General features: G+C 36.2%; 1 protein-coding gene across 4 annotated transcripts in view; it reads right to left on the reverse strand.

Moving 5' to 3' along the window:
- SLC25A12 (solute carrier family 25 member 12) overlaps positions 1 to 22,722 on the reverse strand; it is a 207,090-nt gene that overhangs the window by 33,477 nt on the left and 150,891 nt on the right. For all 4 annotated transcript variants that reach the window (XM_038584841.1, XM_038584840.1, XM_038584842.1 and 1 more), the window contains 6 exons: positions 13,687 to 13,833; positions 11,388 to 11,526; positions 10,422 to 10,515; positions 8,610 to 8,694; positions 1,887 to 1,968; positions 447 to 605 (listed from right to left, as the gene is read on the reverse strand). In XM_038584841.1, coding sequence (XP_038440769.1) covers positions 447 to 605; positions 1,887 to 1,968; positions 8,610 to 8,694; positions 10,422 to 10,515; positions 11,388 to 11,526; positions 13,687 to 13,833 — 706 coding nt within the window. The remainder of the gene's footprint in view (positions 1 to 446; positions 606 to 1,886; positions 1,969 to 8,609; positions 8,695 to 10,421; positions 10,516 to 11,387; positions 11,527 to 13,686; positions 13,834 to 22,722) is intronic.

A 22,722-nucleotide genomic window follows, 5' to 3' on the forward strand; every position in this document is an offset into this window, starting at 1 on the left:
CAATTAAAACAAGTACATAGAGGGTAAACTTACCTTCCAGTAACAGCCTGACTTCAATTTCACAGAGAAGAGGTTCATCTCTCTTCCCTAACTCTTTGAGAAAACCATCTATTTCTTAGCTGCCATCTTTTATTTAACCTGCACACCAGTGCCTAAGTTTGTAAGAGCAGAGTGACCACAAGCCCATGTTGGAACAAATGCAGGATTTGGATTCCATGAAATATAAATATCAGGAAGAAGAAATTAAGGCTTTGTCTGTAGACTAATATTGCTAGTTACCAGCAAGAATGTAAAAAGGGAAACAAAACAACAAGAAAATAAAAAGAGAAAAACAGCTCTAGGTCTGACTGGACAGGCTACAAACTAATTTTCATAATGACGGAGTTAAGATCTGCTGCTGGAGAGATAAAATCACTAACTTCAGCAGCTGAGATATGCTTACTCACCTCGGTAGAGTCCAAAGAAGCCCTCATAACGTAAGACTTTCTTAAAACAGTCAAAGCTGTTTTTGTACATCAGCTCCCCAACAACAGAGCCAGTGCCACGCTGGTTTTGCATGCGGGTCTTCACCAGATCTATAGGATACACTGCAGTGGCTCCCACGGCTACAAATAAAACAGTTTTTAGGCTTAAAGGAGAGCGCAATTAAATGGAGGATCTTTAAGGACAACAAATCTCATCTCAAAGGACTAGAAAATAAAACACAAAAAAGAGACCATGTGTTATTTTTTTCCTTTTCTCGTACATGCTAAAGGATGACAGGCTAGCAATTGAGATCCATAAATACAGCTGCTTCAGAGAACAACTGCAGTGGATTTTCAAGTCATCACCAACATCAGATAATCAAGACTTGATTTTCTGTAACAACATGAAACTGTTTTATGTAATATATTTCTTTATATTTTCCATTTGATGCCTAAATGCTATACCTTGTACCCCTTTAAAATAACCACATATGTACACACGAGTAGCTTTAATTTTAAAACTTACTTTACTAAAGCATTTTGGTAAATTAATCTTAGCTATGAGCATAATATTGGAACTACATCTCAACATGACCCTATCCCTTTGTATAGAATTTGGTCTTTAAAAGAAAGAAAAGGCCAGGTTTTAGAGTTTCTCAGAGATTGAAAAATTTATAAAATGAATTAGTGTTATATTTTTCCACTGCTGAAAACCAAAACATGTTCTGCAACTTCTAAAACTGAAATCAAAAAGAAAAAAATAATAGTTTCATTGGTTCAGGCTTGTTTTGAAAAATCATAAGCATTTTAATCACACCTCCTAGATTCTACTCAACAAAGCAACTTCAGATTCTACACATTTTCTACAGAGAGATTTAAGCAAAAAAAAAAAAAAAAAAAAAAAAAAAAGTCTCTCAAATTTTGCCCAGGAGCCTGGAGGGGAGGTTCCTTTTAGCAAATAGCAGCTATAAGTCTAGATATCCTCAAGCAGTAAAAAGAGAGAGGAAAAAAACATAAGTAGAAATGCAAAGGTGAATCACCTTAGGAGGTTATTTTATTTCATAAAGGTTCTGGGATTTGTAGCCCAAATCTGGATTTCCTACCTGCCCTTGCCCCCAACACCATTAACACAGTATTATTCCATTTCTTCATATGGTTCTAACCAGGATAATTAAAGTGAGTGCAGCACACATCCAGACTTTCACTTTATTACAAAGGTTTTGTCCTGAAGACAGACTGTAGCCAGAGGGGCCATGGTTGTGCTACAAGTCCTATGATCACAGGTAAAAATAAAGAACACTTTGGAAAGCTCTGCAGTCAAGTCCTACAGCAACAATAAACTGCACCTTTGCTGATCTGTCTCAGTCTGGTGAGATATTACATTAACACAAGCTTGGAACAGCACAAAGCCATGTCACTCACCTCCAGCAACTGAGCCCAGAGTGAATCTATAAGCAGACTCGGCAATCTGGAGCCAGATAGGCCTGCCTAAACCGTGAGATTGCTGTGGAGAGGAAAACATGTAAAAAAAAAAAAAAAGGAAAAGGAAAAGGAAAAGTATAAGGCAAATTTAAAAAGCTACAATTCAGCTATTTTAAGATTTTAAAATAGATACCTTGATTAGCATTTAAAAACCACATCCAGCCAAATAGACACAGTTGCTTTTTTCTCTCCCATTTTTTTTACAAGCCTATTAATACCTGATTTGTCTGCTCCTATTGGGGAATACACTATCATTCCAGAGAAGTGACTCTTTTAGGCAAATAAATATTTAAGGTATAAAATCTTTTTCCCCTTTCTTTACTTTAGCCAACTTAAAAATTTTAAATATTTGTAAAATGTACAAAAACTACCTCAAGGGGCACCTGGGTGGCTCAATCGGTTAAGTGTCCAACTCTTGATTTCAGCTCAGGTCATGATCTCAGGGTCCTGAGACTGAGCCCCCTGTGGGGCTCCATGGTCAGTGAAAGTCTGCTTGAGATTCTCCCTCTCTTTCTGCCCCTCTTCACCCTGCTTGCTCACTCACTGCACTCTCTCTCTAAAATAAAGTCTTCAAAAAAAAAAAAAAACCCCACAACATGATTCCTAAGTCAGAGAGTACTGATCATAATCTACCTTCTCTAACAACAGAAAGTCATCACATTCCTAGGTCCATCAGTTACTGCATCAAGATCTAATGCAGCTGTTTGTGCTATCTTCCCATGCCTCACAGACATTACTTCTTTCATCAACAGCCTCTCATCTATTAGGGCTAGAGAAATCACATAACTAAGATTGTTAGAATTATATGTAAAGCAAAGCCAAGTGCTTCTCTTTGGGGCTAAAATGAAAATCTTTAATAACTATTTCAACTGTTCAGAGCCTTGGCCCCTTATTTCTGGCTTTGCAGGCTCACCACTGCAGTTATCACTAATTAACTACAGTATTTCTGACCTATGTTACTAAGCATTTCCTCTCCCAGACCCATCTATTCTCCAGTTATACCTATGCAAAGAAAACACCTGAGGGGCTTAAAAAAAAAAAAATAAAACTAGGGATCCCTGGGTGGCGCAGCAGTTTGGCGCCTGCCTTTGGCCCAGGGCGCGATCCTGGAGACCCGGGACCGAATCCCACGTCGGGCTCCCGGTGCATGGAGCCTGCTTCTCCCTCTGCCTGTGTCTCTGCCTCTCTCTCTCTCTCTGTGACTATCATGAATAAATAAATAAAATCTTTAAAAAATAAATAAATAAATAAATAAATAAATCTCTGGCCTGGAGCTTGTCTATTTTTTAAAGGCTTCAAATCATTGTGCTGTGCAGTTAGGTTGAAAACTACCCATATTTATAGCTCTGACATAGAATCTGTGATGACAATGATGCAAAGGGAAAAAACCCTATTGTGACTCAGAGTGCTATTTCATAGGTATCCCACAGCACAGAGGATCTAAAATAATTGATCTATACTTGTCTTCCAGTCTTGTTCTGTAATATTTGCTTTATGAAGACAGCAGTTATACTCTATAAACAATTTGAGATGAAAGAATAAAATATTTGGTTTATCATCCAAGCAAACCTGAAAAATATTAACTTGGAATAAGCTTTTAAAAATAAACACAGAATAAAAAGCTTAGATATGCTCATTAGAATAATTTAATGGAGAGGGAATCCATGCCTAAAATCTAAAAGAAGGTAAAAAGCCAATCCACTCTGACTTGCTTTCATCTGTACAATTTCTTCAAAGCTGAATTAACCAAGCTAAATATGGCAAACCCAGATATTTACAAATAATTTGAGAAGCAGCCTACAGAAAAGTTTTATCTGCTTGTTTTGTAAATTCTGTACCACAATAAGCATGTTTACAGTTTTTAACCAAAGCATCTGATACCTAAATATTTAACGTTTGATTTTTATCTCTATAGGCAGAGATCTTTTAAAAGTTCATTATGCTTGCCAGTACTGTGGTTCAATAAATTCTAGAGTAAAAAGGAAAATAAACAATGTTTGATGAAGAGTCAAAATGAAACACTTGGAAAACCCTTGGCAAAAAAAAAAAAAAAAAAAAAAAAATTGGTAGAATATCATTATTTCAAATAATATCAGTACATATTTTATAAATCTCAACTATCAAAATATACTAAATTTACTATAATCTAATTAGGTGAAAGTATACATCTATTACATATAAAACTGAATTTAGTTTGTGGAAGAAACCATTAAAAGGTGGAAAATTACAGAGTAGTACATTATCATGATCTTGCAGGAAATACATTTTTCCTATTAAATTAGCTCAAGCAACTACACAGCCATCCATTATGTTTAATTTACATGCTGTAACAAAAGTAAGCAATTATTAGAAACTGATATTTTTATTTGAAATCTAATAATAGAACAGGATATTTTTTTTTTAGAACAGGATATTTTAACAAAATCCTGAGTATAAGCCTAATTTGATTCATTCATAGAATAGCAAAAAATGGGCCATTCAAAAAGATAATTACTTTTTGTTCTCTTTATCACTATAATAATAATAATTTTAGACTGCTTAGAGATTTACTATCTCCTAAAGGATGAAAGTACTTTACCAAGCACTCAAGACCTGTGCCCTAATGCAGCACTCAGGGACCCAGTGTTTTTTAATCTTCTGTAAATAAACTCCATTGTGAGACCATCAGGAGGATAGAAGTCTCCATCATTCTTTTAAGTGAACAGCTCCAACAACTGTTTAGGATCGAACACTCCTGCCAGGAAGATTTTAAGCACCTAATCTCAGTATATGATTTCATTTATAAAGTCATATACATGTTCCATTGTACTACAGAAATCTAAGTGACACATGCTTATTAAATTACATATAGTATGCCTTTTAAACATATACAAAAGTAGAAATTATAAAAGAATAGATGAAGTAAAGTGATTTTTTTTAAGTTTTATTTTCATTTATTAATCCAAAAATCTTTTTGGTTATCACTTCAATGCATTACATTGACTATGCTTCAGTGAGTTTTTTAAAAATTGTTTGAAAAAAGGGAAGCTAACCAGTTAATTCTGATACTCTGTTTCAAAGATAACAGTTGAAAACACAATGTGTATCTTCAAGGCAAAGATGTTTTTAACATCACATATTTTGAAGAAATTTAAGTAATAGCACTTTAGCTTAAATTTAAAAAACTTTAAAATCAATGTGGCTATTATGCTACCTTTTCAACACAGGCAAATATGGGTTTTTTAAAAAGTTTTTATTTAAATTCCAGTTAGTTAACACACAGTATATTAGTTTCAGTAGTACAATATAGTGATTCAATACTTCCATACATCACCCGGTCCCCAACGCAAGTGTCCTCCTTAAAATCTATCACTTATTTCACCCATCCCCACACCCACCTCACCCCTGGTAACCATTAGTTTGTTCTATCCAGTTCAGAGTCTGTTTCTTGGATAGCAAATACATTTTTAATATGCACATAAAACTTTTTTCCAAAATGGAGTTTCTCAATCACAAAACTGTGAAAATAAGCCTCATTCTCATAGATTATTATTTTCAACCATATTCCTTACAAAAAATGCTGAATTAAATTCATAAAATATATATATATAAATAAATTCATAAAATAAAAGGGCTATGATCCCCGATTAGAATCAAGTAACCACTAATTTTGATATGGAAAGTCTCTCCTATGTTCAACGACATACATTTTCTTTACCGTCCTTTCATTCCTACAAAATCCTATGAAAACTGGAAGATTATAGTGCACTTTAATTCTTAGCTAAGAACATCTCTACTAATACAAAACACCTAAATGCCTTTTGGTCTCTGCCCTTATTAAACAGAATTTTTTTTAAGTACAATATATTTTAAAATAATAGTAATAAAGTACAATATATGGTCAGTAAGAAGGTTTTTTTAAACTTAGCCCTGTAACTTATGGTTCACTTGTATTCAGGTATGTAAATTAATTTAATTAATGCTATGGATTTCACTTCATGAATATTCATAAGTAGAATGCTACTGTAGCTGTCATCCCTGTTAATGACTGTGTACTGAATTTTTAGCATTTAGGCTGAAAGAAAAATACTCAGCACTAAGAAGAAGATCGCCTACCGTGAGCAAATGGGCCAAAGGAAAAGGCACTCTTTCCCTTAAGGTTATGATTATGATCATGAAAGTGATATTTAACAAGATTAATTAAGTGTTTTTCAAAGCAAAATAAGAGTTGAGGATCTCGACTGATTTTTAATCTGCTCCCTAAGTATATGTGAATGATAGGAAATGACTTGAGACCTCATTTGGATAATAGAAAGTTCTTGCGCTTTTGTTATTGAATGTACCTCATTCTATAAATGAGAATTAGGTAAGGCGAGATCATGCCCGTGAACAAGTCAAACTACCTGCCCAAACCAAGCTACTTCAGGTTTTTATGCCAACCCAAAAAAGAGAACTGCCCCCTTCAAAATAGCACACTATTAATGGAGAGAAGAAAAGGAAGGAAAACCCAATCATTTTTATACTGAACATACAAGGGGAGAAGAAAAAGGCTAGATTTTAATATCTACTGAAATGTATTATTGGAATGGCAAAATAAGCATAGAGAAAATAAAACAAAATTCTTTGCCTGCAAATCACACCTAGATTTGAATTCAATATTCTTCGCCTTACAAAACAAGATTTAAGGGTCTATAGGTTTTTTGTTTTGTCTTTTAGATACCACATGTAAGAGAATCAAATGGTATTTGTCTTTTAACTTGGTTTTTTTTTTTTTTTTTTTTTTACTAACTTATTTCACTTAGCATAATACTCTCTAGGTCCATCCATGGTGACACAAATGGCAAGATCTCACTCTTTTTTTATGGCTGAATAATATTCGTGTGTGTGTGTGTGTGTGTGTGTGCGTGTGAGCATGTGTGTATACATACCACATCTTTCTTATCCATTCATCTACTGATGGACACTTGGGTTACTTCCATATCTTGGCTGTTGTATATAGTGGTTGCCAGAGGAAAGGTGGGGGGATGGGCAAAAATAGATAAAGGGGATTAAGCAGTACAAACTTCCGGTTATAAAAATAAATACATCACAGAGATGAAAAGTACAGCATAGGAAATATAGTCAGTAATATTTTAAGCTATGTTAGTAAACATATTAACACTGAAAAAATCTCCTTTTGAAATATATATTTTATTTCAAAGCAAATTTTTATAACTGTACACTACAAAATGCAAAATTAAATTCACTGTGCTCTTTAAATATTTCAATGCCTCGATGATTTAATAATTTTATTATATTTTATAAATCAATGAGTTGGAATAAATCTATTTTTTAAAGGATCTGAGAACATACAGGGGAAATATACTTTGATGACAGCAGGTAAGAATTTTTTTGCTTTTTTTTTAAGGAAGCTAAACTGTAATGGGTTATAGATATATTTTAATCTACAGGGAGCTTTATTCCATTCCAGGAAAAGAAAGTATTAACATAAAATGTAGATATAAAAGCAATATTTTCTATCTTCAATCTACTTATCTGACTAAAAAGTACTTGTTTATTATGTAAAGTAGAACTGGAAATTCTAATTAGCTTCAGAGGCAGAATCATTCCATGGAGCTCAAGTAGAAGAAAATTTCCTACCAAAATTTCCCAGAGTGAACCACACTCACATGCCTAATCTTTCACTAGCACATGTAGCTATTCATCTGTAGCAGCAATGAAGAAAAAAAAAGAGTTGGGGTCTTTCTGTGGCATGCCTATTTAGTTTTCCTCTCTCCTTATTTCTGGTCTTTTTCCTGTCTGCCCAAACCCTTTCAATGTCTCCTAGGGCACCATAGTCCCCTAAGGAATCATGTGGGACATAGACCTCATCTAGTAGAGCAGGGAAATAACAGGAGGACAGGCAGTAGCCCTCCTAACCCTCCTCCACACACAAAGCCATGTGACCATCACTACAAATGAAGCTTCCTCCAAGTCTTACAGAAGTTAAGAGTTTCAATTTAAAACAAGACTTAAAAAAAACCCAAAACCAGTTCCATTCTATAATTTTTTTTTCCATTCTACTCTTCCACAAAGTATCATGGGGTTTATTTTCCCATTAAAATAGTATTTTTGAAATCAGAAATGAGACTGTATTAACTTTGTGGGACTCAGAAGCTACTGTTTAAATCACTCTTTAAGAAAAAATGATAATATTTTATTAAAAATGCAATAATAGTCAAAGTTTTCTTTCTGGTTCATTAATTACATAGTGTTCCTGTGTTATAATCTATAAAACACAATCTCAGTGAAAGATTTACTTCTTTAGAAGAATGTTTTGTATTTTAAAAACCCTATAAATATCAGCCTAATGATTCAAAAGGAACTTAACACTAATATTTAAATGTCACTATACAAATGAAAGGCAAAGACTGCTAGTTCTAGGGAGAAGGAAGTCAAGCCCATGTATGTTTGCTCTCTTATTTTCCTTATCTTAATAGCTAAAATTTAAAAAACAAAAAACATAAATTTAGTCCCCCATAAAAATACTTCATGAGGGCAGGGGTAACAGTTCTATAAAGGTAATCTGTGAGCTAAGTAGAGCTTCTTTCTGGAAAGTAGTCTTTAATTTTCATAGCATTCAGAAGCTCTAAGCTGTCATGTACATAGGATTCCAGCATTTCTGAAGGTGGTTCTACCTCCTACCTGTCTCTGGAGCTCTGCCAAGTTGTAAGGTAAGGCCCCCTCAGCCAACGGTGCTATTCTCTCAATATCTGCCAAAGTCAAGCGCCTTCAGGCAAAAATAGGAGAAAGGAAAATTGTTAGACACCAACACTCTCATACCAAGATCATATTTCTTCAGAAAAAAAAAAAAAGGATCGGAGAAAAGAACTGTGCTTTAAAAGTACTTTTTCCCTATTCACACAGATCATGAAGATAAATAAAGGCCCAAGTTCCCACAACAGAAAGCAAAGACCTCAGAAAAAATATGTAGAGTGCACAAAGTTAATAATACTCTATGATAGATAATAAAAATAAAAAACTAATTTTTACCGGAAGTATCGACTTTGACAGTTAATACATACTAACCATATCACTTTAGTGTACATATTTAATGCACAGGCACAAAGTACTTTGAGAAGGATAAACACACAAAAGTGATCAATATTGGTGGTCTTTAAAGAAAGGCACAAAAGGTAGAAGAGAGTTTTTACAGCACCCTCTTTTTAAACTCCAAGTTTCAAAACATGCATTACTGTTTTCAAAAAAATTATTTAAAAATCAATACATTCCATGAACAAGGTAGATCACTTCAGACCCAGTTTTGAGAAGCACTTTTTTGAAACTGTTTTTTTCATGAAGGAAGGCTCAGAATCTTTACTAAAAATATGAATTCTACATGGATGAGACATGGCCTGATACTTCATGTCAGTCACGAAAGATAGGCTGGTACGTTTAGTGTCACCTCCAGCCCAACAATTCATTATGTAGCATGAAGGCAATAAATCACCCAGGTGTGGGGGGTTTGGGGGGCTCAGTTGGTTAAGTGTCTACCTTCAGCTCAAGTCATGATCCTGGGGTCCTGGGATTGAGCCCTGCATCGGACTTCCTGCTCAGTGAGGAGTCTGCTTCTTCCTCTCCCTCTGTCCTTCCCCCTCTGCTTGTGCATGCTCTCTCTCTCGCAAGCTAATAAATAAAATCTTTAAAAATTTTTTTTAAAAATCACCCATGTATACTCAGCTTCTACTAGTCCTCAGGTCCAGGTATTCCTATACTTAACTACTAAAGGCATCTAAAAAATCTTACCACTTAATAAAGCATAAGTCCTCATTACACAAACCCTGCCAGAGATAAAGGTTTTTCTTTTCGATTTGCAAAAGAACTTTGCAAATTAAAAACTCTCAATATGCTTTGTTTTTTTAATGTATAAAATGGAGGCATAAAACTCTGAGCTTGTCCATGATGCTAACTATGATAATAATGTCACAGGCGTATTTCACGAAAATGATACCCTCCAACACAAAATGACATTTACCATTCAGTAAAATGACCATTTACAATGAACCAAAAAGATAAGGCTCCTGAACATGTAGTTCAGTTTATTTGATAAATTTAGGCAAATTTTCACAAGTATCTTACATTTAATCCAGTACAGTTGAAATCCATTTTTCCCATCCTTCTCTTTCTTCTTACTCCCTGACTCACTATTTTCTTCCTTCCTCCATTTCCCTCTCTCAGGCCCCTTAAGCCCTTGCTCTTTCCTTTTACCTTCCCTTTCTCCATCTCTTCCCTCTCCTCCTCTTGCTCTCTCTCCCTTTCCCTCTATCCATCTCCCCAACCTAAAAGTCTGTTTTCCTCTGTCTCTCCCTCCTTCCTTGTTACTCATATTGCCTATCTCTCTTGGAATTTGCAGACTGAATTAACTACTGTTAAAATGAACAGAAAGCATACCCCTGCTTCACGTGTTAAACTAACTGTCCTAAAATAAATATCATAAAGAATTATTAGAATAGTTACCCTGTAGCATTATATAAGTCGGCAAGTTGGTAGAGGATATCAATTTCTAGTGGAGTGACCTGTCCATAGCGTATGGCACTCTGGGCAAATTCCTCTAAAAGAAAAAGAAAGTATTTAAAAATCTTAGCAGATTCTTCATATGCTTCTACTTTAACCAACCATAATCTGAAAGCTAAAGACATCTTAGTATTATTTTAAAAATCTAAAACTGAATTTAAATACTTAATTTCAACTATGAAATTCTGAAAGTTGGCAAAAGATAAAATGTTAACATCACAAACAGCAAAAACAGATACTTTAATTTCAAAGATAAAACAGTCTCTTCAGAATCCTCTCTCTTATCTTGTATATTTGCTTTGATCTCCACCGTTACAAGATAAAAAAGAACTAGTTATTCTCCAATCACCTAAAACACCCTGTTACAATATAGCAAAAAGAGTAAGTGTGCCCATCTTTCTGTGGCAACTCTTTCTTAGAACATACAAGCTGCTGCCACACTGCCACTGACCAGTTTGACAGATTGGGCCAAGGTTCTTTTCAAAACCGTCAAAGCCACTTTTCCATTCCTGACCCCAGCATCCCATTAATTCCACCTGGATTTTTGGAGACCATTATGGCTCAAGTGAAGCATGCACATATAACAACATATTTTCTAGATCCGGCTTCAGAGCAGTAAACTTAGATCAACTTCATGCCCTAGACAAAGAAAAGTGAAGGGAAGCCCTGGTGGCTCAGCAGTTTAGCGCAGCCTACAGCCCAGGGTGTGATCCTGGAGACCCAGGATCGAGTCCCATGTCAGGCTCCCTGCATGGAGCCTGCTTCTCTCTCTGCCTCTCTCTCTCTCTCTCTCTCTCTCTCTCTGTGTGTGTGTGTATCTCTCATGAATAAATAAATAAAATATTTAAAAAAAAAAAAAAGAAAAGTGAAAATGTAGATCGAAATCAATATGTATTTTTAAACTCTTACCCTTTGTGACTTCAACATCTTTCCTTGTGCCAGCTAGAGTGCTATATATCTTACGGACAAGCTCCATGTTATTCAGTAAGGAGTTAAATGCATTGAAGTAGGAGAAGCTAACCTGATGTGAGATACTTCCTCCAGCTGCCTAGGAAATGACAACACGAGAAGTTTAAAAAGCAAATGAAAACAAAAAGAAAAAAACATGTTTAAAGACACACTACACTTTTCTCAAAAGAAGATCCAAAGGAGTCTTCATTATTAAAGTGATTAACAACCAGTCCATAAATATAGAGAAAGTATCGTACTGAAACACTCAGTGCATTTCACGCCCTCAGGGAGGTCTATGTAATTTAGGTTTTAAGGAAGAAAGCAACATCTGGAAGTTGGACTTCATGGTTCATCTACCTATAAGGTCAGAAACAACAAATACAATTATCACAGATCAAAAACAATGGTTATTTAAACAGGATTTTCAAGATCCTCAACTATGGAACTCTTGCTAGTCCAGGATAATTCAAACATCAGTGTACAACATAAGGAGTATTTTTTAAACTCGTTTTTATTCTTATATACATACACAAAAAACTTTACATTATAAGACTATTTCACTGTAGCAACTCTCCTTATCTTTTTTTTTTTTTTTTTAAGGCCACTGTTATAATTAAGATATTTAACTTCTGTGCTGGGCTCTGAATCTGCATCGTCAAAGATACAACTATCAAAAACTCCAAAAAATGTAGAGAAATCTAGGGAGGATTCATTCACCATAAAGTACATCTTTAGTGGAATAGGGCAGAAGAGGCTTTCTCATGCCTGGGGAGTAATGAGGGGCAATGTGGCCTTCATTACCCTGGTAGGGTGAGGAGATAAGTTCTCCCTCTTCCACCAGCTGGATATAAATTCAAAAGAGAATTTTTTTCATAGTTTTTAAAAGCCTAAATTCTAAGCCAGGAGTCAGAGGAACCCATATGATTGAAAACATTCTCTATTAAAAACTCAAAGAAATACTTATGGAAATACCAGCATGACCTTAATCATAAAGGTCCACTAAGAATAGTGTAGGTAATGATGGGCAAATGCACCCATCCCTCACACACATGCCTTAACCCAAATATAGATGAATGTATATTAGCCTGAATTTGGATGCCAGTGACCCAAAAGCAGAACTCAAATTATTTAATACATTCCTTCAGGGACTGAAATGCCATTTGGTAAACTGAAGCTATAAGTCTACGTAAGCCAATTGGAAAAGATTAAATGGGTTCCCTCACTCCAAGGCACTGAGTGAGTCCTTTTCTCCAGGATTTTCTTTCAGTCCCTCCCCACTTTTCTTTCCTTCCTTCTCTCATTTTTTGGCTGGGGTATGAGGTAAGGGTTCAGGGAGTGGGAGATGGGTGTCAAGGAGGTGAAATGTGTAGGACAAAGTGACATGCTCCATGTTCAAATTCACTGAAGAAAAAGAACAGAAGTTGATCTTTCTACCCCAGTCTAAATCAGGGATAATGATCTTCAGCTGAAACAACAAAAGCACTCATTGGCTTCCCTCCATTGAAAACAAGCAGCAATCAAAAACTTATACATAAGTACAATGCATGAACAAGAAAACTGGTAAGTGAGGAAAGTTTCACCACTCTTTGTGAGGAAGTGAATGACATCAGTTTGCTATTGGTCCAGATGATTACTTTGTAGAGATTAGCAGTTTGACAGAACAAAAAAAAAAAAAAAAAAAAAAAAAAAACCGTCTGGTCCATGCAGACTGAATGCACAGGTGAAGGGGCAGAGAGAGGAGGGAGCCACAGAGGCTGATGCCCACATATTTCCTCCATACCTTCTGCCACGGCCATGGTTATTAAAACAGTGTAGAGGCCAGTGATGATTCCTCTAGCAAACAGCACCCTGCAGGCAACAAAGGAAGGAGCCATCTTTATAGCAAGGCTTTGGGAGCCTAGTGGGATGGAAAGAGGCCAAGGTGAAGGCAGTAATGTCTGGGCAAGGTCCTGCCCACTGGGAAAAGGTAATTATACACCCTTGTCTATAAACCCTGTTTTCTTTAGTTGGACTCTGTAAATGGAAATAAATAATTTGAAAATATAGGACAGCAAGACGGTGGCTCTGAAAAAGCTATGATAAGGGGAAAGACTATTCACCATCACCCCCACTTCCCTTACACAAACCTGTTTACCTTCTACATCCAAACATAAAGTTAGAATAGTTGAGAGTCAGATGGGTCCAAGGAGGCAAGCCAGGACCCAACAGTTCAAAATTTTTAAGGAAACAGAAAATGAGATACTTGCTTTCTACTTACTGAAACTAAGTTCTCCTCCACAAAGGGAGTAAGCATGTGAGATCGAATGGTAACCATGATGTCACTGAAATCCAGACCGGAAATCACACCACTTTTGCTTTTGTCTTTCAGTGCAAAGGCTTGTCTTGCATGTTCCAATTGTAGCTCCTGGAGAGAGAAGTTAGAAACAGGACATTAGATTGGTCAAAGCACATTGCAACTGCATTTTTTGAAAAGGACAGATATTCTTCCCATAAGTGCACTTACTATAGAAATGAACACTGCACAGCTCTGAATTTACAATTAAAACTTTTTGATTTCTCTTAAAAGGAACATGTTTTCCTTAAAATGTACTACACAGTATTCATCAGGAAGAACAAAGCACAGCATGGAAATAAGGAAAAAGGGAGGAGAAAAAAAAAAACCCTTTATTTACTTGAAAAGTTTCCAGCACTGAAAACAGTTCTTAATTTTTAAAATGTATTCTCTTCTGCTTGAAGGCATTTTTATCCAAGAGTAATTTCTGAATTAAAAGTTTAGATTCAGGATGCCTGGGCAGCTCAACGGTTGAGCGTCTGCCTTGGGCGCAGGTCACAATTCTGGTGTCCTGGGATTGAGTCCCGCATTGGGCTCCCTGTAGGGAAACTGCTTCTCCCTCTGCCTGTGTCTCCACCTCTCTCTCTGTGTCTCTCATGAATAAATAAAATCTTAAAAAAAAAAAAAAAAAAAAAGGCAAGCTATGTTCAATATGCTCTAGATGTCAGCTGTAATATTTAATGTTATTTAAAACTTAATTCTTATTTTCTTTTAAGGGATAGCTTTTCTACATGTGGGTGCTCAAATGAAATCTGAGGAATGCATTCTTTGACCACAACAAAATTCACACGCAAGAAAGTGCCCGCCTCCTCCTCTAAAAGAAGCAATACATTTGCTCATAATCTCTTTCTCAAACAAAGCAAGTTTTTAAAATATTTTTTCTTAGCAGGTTGGCAGGCTAGAGACAAGTATATCAAATCTAAATCTACTACTAAATCTTTCAATAGTTGTAACTTTTAAAAAATCAAACTATAACACTGAGGAAAACATCTAAACTCTTTAACATCTATCATCAAAAATTTAACTATTTGGATTTTCTTGAAAAGAGCAACAGGAGTGGAAAAACTGAAACTCAACTGGTAAATATGAAAGACAAAGAGTACAAATAAACACCCAGCATGATATAACAAAGTTTTCTCTTCCCCTTCTTTTTTAAAATTTCAACTCTATCAAGATAAAATTAACAAAATCATAAAGTGTGCAACATGGGACACACTGGGAAAGATTAAGTAACACATCCATCACCTCACATAGTAGTTATTACCTTTTTGTATGAGAACACTCAAGTTCCACTCTTAGTAAATTTCAATCATACGGGGGTGCCGGGGGGTATATAGTCAAACATCCAACTTTTTTTTTTTTAAGATTTTATTTATTTATTCACGAGACACACAGAGAGAAAGGCAGAGACAGAGACAGAGGGAGAAGCAGGCTCCCCATGGGGAACCCAATGTGGGACTCAATCCCAGGACCCCAGGATCATGACCTGAGCCAAAGGCAGATGCCCAACCACTGAGTCACCCAGATGCCCCAAGCGTCCAACTCTTGATTTAGGCTCAGGTTGTGATCTCTGGGTGCTGAGATTGAGCCCTGCATCTGGCTCTGCTCTGAGCAAAGAGTCTAAGACTCTCTTCTCCCTCTGCCCCATGCTTTCTCTAAAATAAACAAAATCTTTAAAATTTTTTTCAATTATAAAATACAGCATTATTAACCATAGTCACCATGATACACAGTACATCCTCAGACCTTACTTGTTATAATTGAAAGTTTGTACCCTTTTTCCAGCTTCTCCTGCTTTCTCTCACTACCACTCCACCCCCAATCCAGCCTCTGGTAACCACAATCCTACCTTGTGTTTCTTTTTTTTTTTTTTTTAATTATTTATTTATTAATGACAGACAGACAGAGGCAGAGAGACACAGGCAGAGGGAGAAGCAGACTCCATGCAGGGAGCCCGACGTGGGACTCGATCCTGGGTCTCCAGGATCACACCCCAAGCTGAAGGTGGCGCTAAACCGCTGGGCCACCGGAGCTGCCCTTACCTTGTGTTTCTATGTGTCCAACTTTTTTTTTTAAAGATTCTACATAGAAGTGATACTTTGTAATATGGCTTTCTCTGATTTATTTCACTTAGTATAATACCTTCCAAATTCATCTAAGTTACCACACATGACAGGACTTCCTTTTTTTAGAATGAATAATAATCGTGTGTGTGTGTGTGCGCACACCCATACACATTTCCTTTATCCACTCATCTGCTAATGAACACTAAGGTTTCTATACCTTGGCTATTGTGATAGTGCTACAATAAACATGAGAGTACAACTATCTCTTTGAAATAGTGATTTTTGTTTCCTTTGGATACATACCCAGAAGTGGGATTGCTGGATCATAAGGTGGTTCTATTTTTAATTTCTTCATGAACCTCCATACTGTTTTCCATAGTGGCTGTACCAGTTTACATTCCCACCAACAATGTACAAGGGTTCCCTTTTCTCCACATCCTTGCCAGCATGTGTTGTCTCTGGTCTTTTTGATGGCATCCTAACAAATATGAAGTAACATCTTGTGGTTTTAATTTGCATTTCCCTGGTGATTAGTGAGGTTGAGCAACTTCTCATATACCTCCTAGCTATTTGTATGCCTTCTTTGGGAAAATGTCTATTCAGGTCCCTTGCCCATTTTTAATTATTGTTCGAAGGATTTCTTTGTACATTTTGGAAAAAATCATTCAAGTCCCTTGCCCATTTTTATTTTTATGTATGTATGTGCGTTATGTATGTATGTATGTACATTTTATGTATGTATGTACGTTACTGAGTTGTAAAAGTTCCTCCTATATTTTGGCTATTAATCCCTTATTAGATATGTGGTTTGCAAATGGCTGGCCTTTTCATTTTGTTGATGGATTTCTTTACCATGAAGTTTTTCACATTGGTGTGGTCCTACTTATTTATTTTTGCTTTTCTGCCTTTGCTTTTGGTGTCAAGTTCAAAAAATCATTGCCAAGACTGAAGTCAAGAAGCTTACCCACTTTCTCCTAAGAGTTTAAAGTTTCAGGTCCTACGCTCAAGTTTTTAATCATTTTGAGTTGCTTTCATGTATGACATAAGATCTGAGTTCATTCTTTTGCACGTGGATCCAGCTTTCCCAACACTTTTTATTGAAAATACTACCCTTCCTCCATTGTATATTCTTAACTCTTTTGTCAGAAATTAACCATATATGCATAGGTTTATTTCTGGGCTATTTTGTTCCATTGATCTATATGTTTGTTTTTGACAACACTGCTGTTTTGAGTACTATACTTCATAATATAGTTTGAACTCAGAAAGTGTGTTGTCTCCAGCTTCGTTCTTCTCAAAATTGCTTTGACTATTTGGGGTCTTTTGTGGTTCCATACAAATCTTAGGACTGTTTTCTATTTCTGTGAAAAGTGCCATTGGAATTTTGATAGTGACTGTGTTGAATCCATAGGTCGCTTTGGGTAATATGGACATTTTAACAATATTAATTCTTCAAATAAGTGGACTCAATTATTTTTCCATTTGTGTCTTCATCTTTTTTCATCAATGTCTTACAGTTTTTAGTGACCAGATTTTCTACTTTCTTGGTTAAATTTATTCATAGGTATTTGATTCTTTTTTTTTTTAAAGATTTTATTTATTTATTCATAGACAGAGAGAGAGGCAGAGATACAGGCAGAGGGAGAAGCAGGCATCATACAGAGAGCAACGTGGGACTCGATCCAGGGTCTCCAGGATCACGCCCTGGGCTGTAGGCGGCGCTAAACCGCTAAGCCACCGGGGCTGCCCTTGATTCTTTTTGATGTTCTACAAATAGGACTGTTTTCTTAATTTCTCTTTCCAACAGTTCATTGTCAATGTACATAAATGCAATTGTCTTTGTATATTGATTTTGTACTCTGAAACTTTCCTGAAGTCATTTATTAGTTCTAATAGTTTTTGGTGTGTGTGTGGAGCAGGAGGAGAATGTATAGTCTTTTAGGGTTTTCTATATATAATATCATGTCATCTGCAAAAAGGGACAATTTTATTTCTTCCCTCCTAATCTGGATGTCTTTTATTTCTTTTTCTTGACTAATTGCTCTGGCTAAAACTTGGCAGTACTTTTTTGAATAAAAGTGGTAAGAGTTGGGGATCCCTGGGTGGCGCAGTGGTTTAGCGCCTGCCTTTGGCCCAGGGCGCGATCCTGGAGACCCGGGATCGAATCCCACGTCAGGCTCCCGGTGCATGGAGCCTGCTTCTCCCTCTGCCTGTGTCTCTGCCTCTCTCTCTCTCTCTCTCTCTGTGACTATCATAAATAAATAAAAAAAAAAAAAAAAAAAAAAAAAAAGTGGTAAGAGTTGGCACCCCTGTCTTTTCCTGATCGTAGAGCAAAAACATTCAGCTTTTCACTGTTGAGCATAATGTGAGCTATGGGCTTGTCATAATTTGCCTTTATGATGTTGAAGTATGTTCCATCTATACCTAATTTTCTAAACATTTTTATCATGAAAGGATACTGAATTTTGTAAAATGTAATTGTAAATGTAATGTAAATGCTTTTACATTTACAATCTAGTGAGATCATGATTTTTATTCTCCATCTTGTTAATGTAGTGTATCACATTTAATGATGTGCATATGATGAATCATCCTTGCATTCCAGCAAATAAATACCACAGTTCATGATGTAAGCTCCTTTTAATGTACTATTAAATTCAGTTTACTAATATTTTGTTGAGGCTCTTTGTGTATATCTTCATCAGGAATACTGACCTGTAATTTTCTTTTCTTGAAGTGTCCTCATCAGGATTAACACTGGTCTTGTAAAGTGCATTTGGAAGAAGTATACCCTCCTCTTCTATTTTTTGGAAGTTTGAGAAACATTGGTATTAACTCTTCTTTAGATGTTTGGTAGTATTACCAGGGAAGCCATCAGGTCCTATACTTTTCTTTGTGGGGAAGTTTTTAACTACTGATTTAATCTCTTTACTAATAATTGGTCTGTTTATATTTTTTAAAATTTCTTCATGATTCAGAATTGGTAGGGTGTATGTTTTTAGAAATTTATCTATTTCTGTTAGGTTATCTCATTTGTTGGCATATAAATGTTCACAGTGGTTTCTTATGATCCTTAGTATTTCTGTTATCAATTGTAATGTCTATTTCTAAGTCCTTTTTCCCCAGTCTAGCTAAACATTTGTCAATTTTGTTTAGCTTAAAAAAAAATACAGCTCTTAGTTTCATTGATCTTTTCTACTGTCTCCCTTGTCATTATATGTCATTTATTTCTGCTTTGACTTTTGTTATTTTCTTTTTTCTGCTGACTTTGGCTTTGGTTTATTCTTCTCCTTCTAGTTCCTTGAGATGTAAAGGAAGGTTGAGCTCTTTATTTTTTCTTAATGTGTGAGTTAATTACTATAAACTTCCCTCTTAGAATTGCTTTTGCTGCATCACATACATTTTGGTATGTTGTGCTTTCATTTTCATTTGTCTCAAGATTTTTTTTACTTTTCTTTTGATTTATTCTAAGATCCATTAACTATTCAGGTGTATGTTGTATAATCTCCACATATTTGTGAATTCTGTCCTCTTCCACTTTCTTCATTCTCCCTACTCACTCCATCTTCCTATCACCTCTGTACTAACCATATCACCTTTCAAATGAAGCAGGAATGTTAGGTCTTCATTTCAACCTTATAATGTGATTGAAAGAATTCCCTACAGAAAGGATATTCCTAAGCAGCATCAGAAACAGACACGACACAGGTCCACTCTCTATCTTATATATGTTTTCCTTCACTCCTTTTTCATGGTTTTTGTCATTTCTTTGTCTTCTTCATATATAGGTCACAGCCTCTCAGAAATATCCAGTGGCAACCATGGACATAATAAAGTCTTATTAATGACACTCAGTACTGAGAAAATGTGGACCTTTATATTAAAGCAGAATTCTCATTGCAAGAATAATGCTAGAAGAATAGATTTTATTTTATTTTTTTTTTAGGTTAACAATTAGAGAACTCCTATGTATCTTTTAAAGATACACAGTGAAAATCATAGATGAAACTATAGAATGTACGGGATTGGCTTCCAAATGATCCAGGAAGGAGCATAGTGGAATACAGACAAAAATAGAATATAGACAAAAATAAGAGTGGCCAACAGTTACTAACTGGTAAGATGGTTGATGGGTACACGGAAGTTCATTAAACTCTTCTATTTTTAAATATATTTGAAGTCTTTCAAAATAAAAAGTTTAAAAATTAACATAAAGGATTCAAATGAGAAGCAAAAAACAAAGGGAAAAAAGGAAGCTTCATATCTAAAGTTCTAAGGTTTATGTAATATAGTTAATATATCAGGGTAGAATTAGATATTGTAAAATATATTCAGTAAATGCAAGGGAATCAAAGACAAGAGCAAACCATCTTTGGAGAAATCTTAAAAAATACAAGTTGGAAGAACATTTCCTTTTTCTTATTTTTTTTCTTTCAAGATTTTATTTATTTTTTATTTTATTTATTTATTCATGAGAGACACATAGAGAGAGGCAGAGACACAGGCAGAGGGAGAAGCAGGCTCCCGGCAGGAGGCCCTATGTGGGATGCAAATTACAATCTGAGCCAAAGGCAGACACTCAACCACTGAGCCACCCAGGAGTCCCTCAAGATTTTATTTAAACTCAAGTTTGTTCACATATAGTGTAGTATTAGTTTCAGGGGTCATTTTCTTTTTTAAATAAATATCTCTCAAATAAATAATATTTTCAACTTTTCCAGTTTGAGCACTTTACAATGTCAGTCAGGTAAGCAGCACTAACTGTGCAAGTGTTTGAACAAGCACTCGGGGGGCACCTAGGTGGGTTAAGAGGCTGCCTTCAGCCCCAGGTCATGATCCTGGGATCAAGTCCCCTGTTGGGCTCTCTGCTCAGCAGGGGAGTCTGCTTCTCACTCTGCCCCACCCCCAACTCATGCTCATTCACTCTGTTTCAAATAAATAAAATCTTTAAAAAAAAAAAAAGCACTAGGTTCTACAAATACCTAGACCGATAAAGTTTTCAAACTGTGATCATGCTCATGAAGAGAAACAATACCCTAGACTTATAAAAAATAAAATAGGGATCCCTGGGTGGCGCAGCGGTTTGGTGCCTGCCTTTGGCCCAGGACGCAATCCTGGAGACCCGGGATCGATTCCCACGTCGGGCTCCCGGTGCATGGAGCCTGCTTCTCCCTCTGCCTCTCTCTCTCTCTCTCTCTCTCTGTGACTATCATAAATAAACAAAAATTTTAAAAAAATAAATAAGGGATCCCTGGGTGGCGCAGCGGTTTGGCGCCTGCCTTTGGCCCAGGGCGCGATCCTGGAGATCCGGGATCGAATCCCACATCAGGCTCCCGGTGCATGGAGCCTGCTTCTCCCTCTGCCTGTGTCTCTGCCTCTCTCTCTCTCACTGTGTGCCTATCATGAATAAATAAAAATTTAAAAAATAAAAAAAATAAAAAAATAAAAAATAAAAAATAAAAAATAAATAAATAAATAAATAATAAAATACATAGATACTCTAAAAAGATACCTATCTGAAAAAATACTCAAATAAAAGAGGTTCTGCTTTCAGATTTCAAGGTGGATAGGTGAACTGAAGGAAAAGGTAAAAAAAGAAAGTTATGCTAAAGCTAAAATTCATTTCATCTAATTATGAAATAAAAACAACTAAGCTTCAGAAACTGGCATTGAGGGCAGCCCCAGTGGCGCAGCGGTTTAGCGCCGCCTGCAGCCTGGGGCGTGACCCTGGAGACCTGGGATCGAGTCCCACGTCGGGCTCCCTGCATGGAGCCTGCTTCTCCCTCTGCCTGTGTCTCTGCCTCTCTCTCTGTGTCTCTATGAATAAATAAATAAAATCTTTAAAAAAAAAAAAAAAAGAAACTGGCATTGAATGAGAATGACCTAGTACATGTAACTGCTGTCTTCTAAAACTCCACTCTTCACTAAAATCACAGTAAAGAAACTAAAAGCAAAACATTCAACAACAAAGAGAACAGAAAAGGAGATAGCAATTACATTTTAAGCTTAGAGAGCAGAAAGGCAAGTGACAACTGACTTAGCCAACTCAAGAAAACTGGACATGGAAAAAGCCAAAAAACAATCCAATGTACATGACAGAACTCCCAAACCACTCAGGAATTGGCTACACTAGTACCTTGGAACTGAAAGTGAAGGTAAAACTACAAATAGGAGGCTTAGATGGAAATCTGTTTAAAATTCAGTTAGTAACCTGCATTGCTTCACCATAGCCAGATTATGCCCTTTCCCAGTCCACCAGAAGGCTAGAAGTCACTGACTAGAGAATGTAATAGACGATTCTCTGGACTAGAGGAGACTAGGCATAGTTAAAAGAAGGTAATTCTTTTTTTTTTCTTTAAAGATTTTATTTATTCATAAGAGACACACAGAGAGAGAGATACAGAGAGGCAGAGACACAGGTGAGGGAGAAGCAGGCTCTATGCAGGGAGCCCAATGTGGGACTCGATCCTGGGCCTCCTGGATCATGCCCTGGGCGTAAGGCTGTGCTAAACTGCTGAGCCACCCGGGCTGCCCTGAAAGGAGGTAATTCAGTGGAAGTCCATCTCTACAATGAATGTTGAGACCTCCAACCCTCTTGTCTTATTCAGCAACCAGAATGTCAAAAGCCAGATCTAATAATTCCAGGTGGGAGGCCAGATGATTATCCTCTTGTTCCCCAATGCAAAAGGAAAGATCTGAACATACAGACATTAGAGAGTACCCAGTATGACAGTCCAGTCAGCAAACTTTACAATAAGGTCTAGAGTTAAGAAGTAGTATCATGAACTTGAAGCTCCCAATAAGCCTCACTTTTAAATATGAGCAGACAAGCAATGATGATCAGATATGTGTAAAGCCAATAACATGAAAAACAGAAACCCAAACATAGAAAAAG

Source organism: Canis lupus, chromosome 36 (genome assembly GCF_011100685.1).
Source record: "Canis lupus familiaris isolate Mischka breed German Shepherd chromosome 36, alternate assembly UU_Cfam_GSD_1.0, whole genome shotgun sequence".
Taxonomy (NCBI): domain Eukaryota; kingdom Metazoa; phylum Chordata; class Mammalia; order Carnivora; family Canidae; genus Canis; species Canis lupus.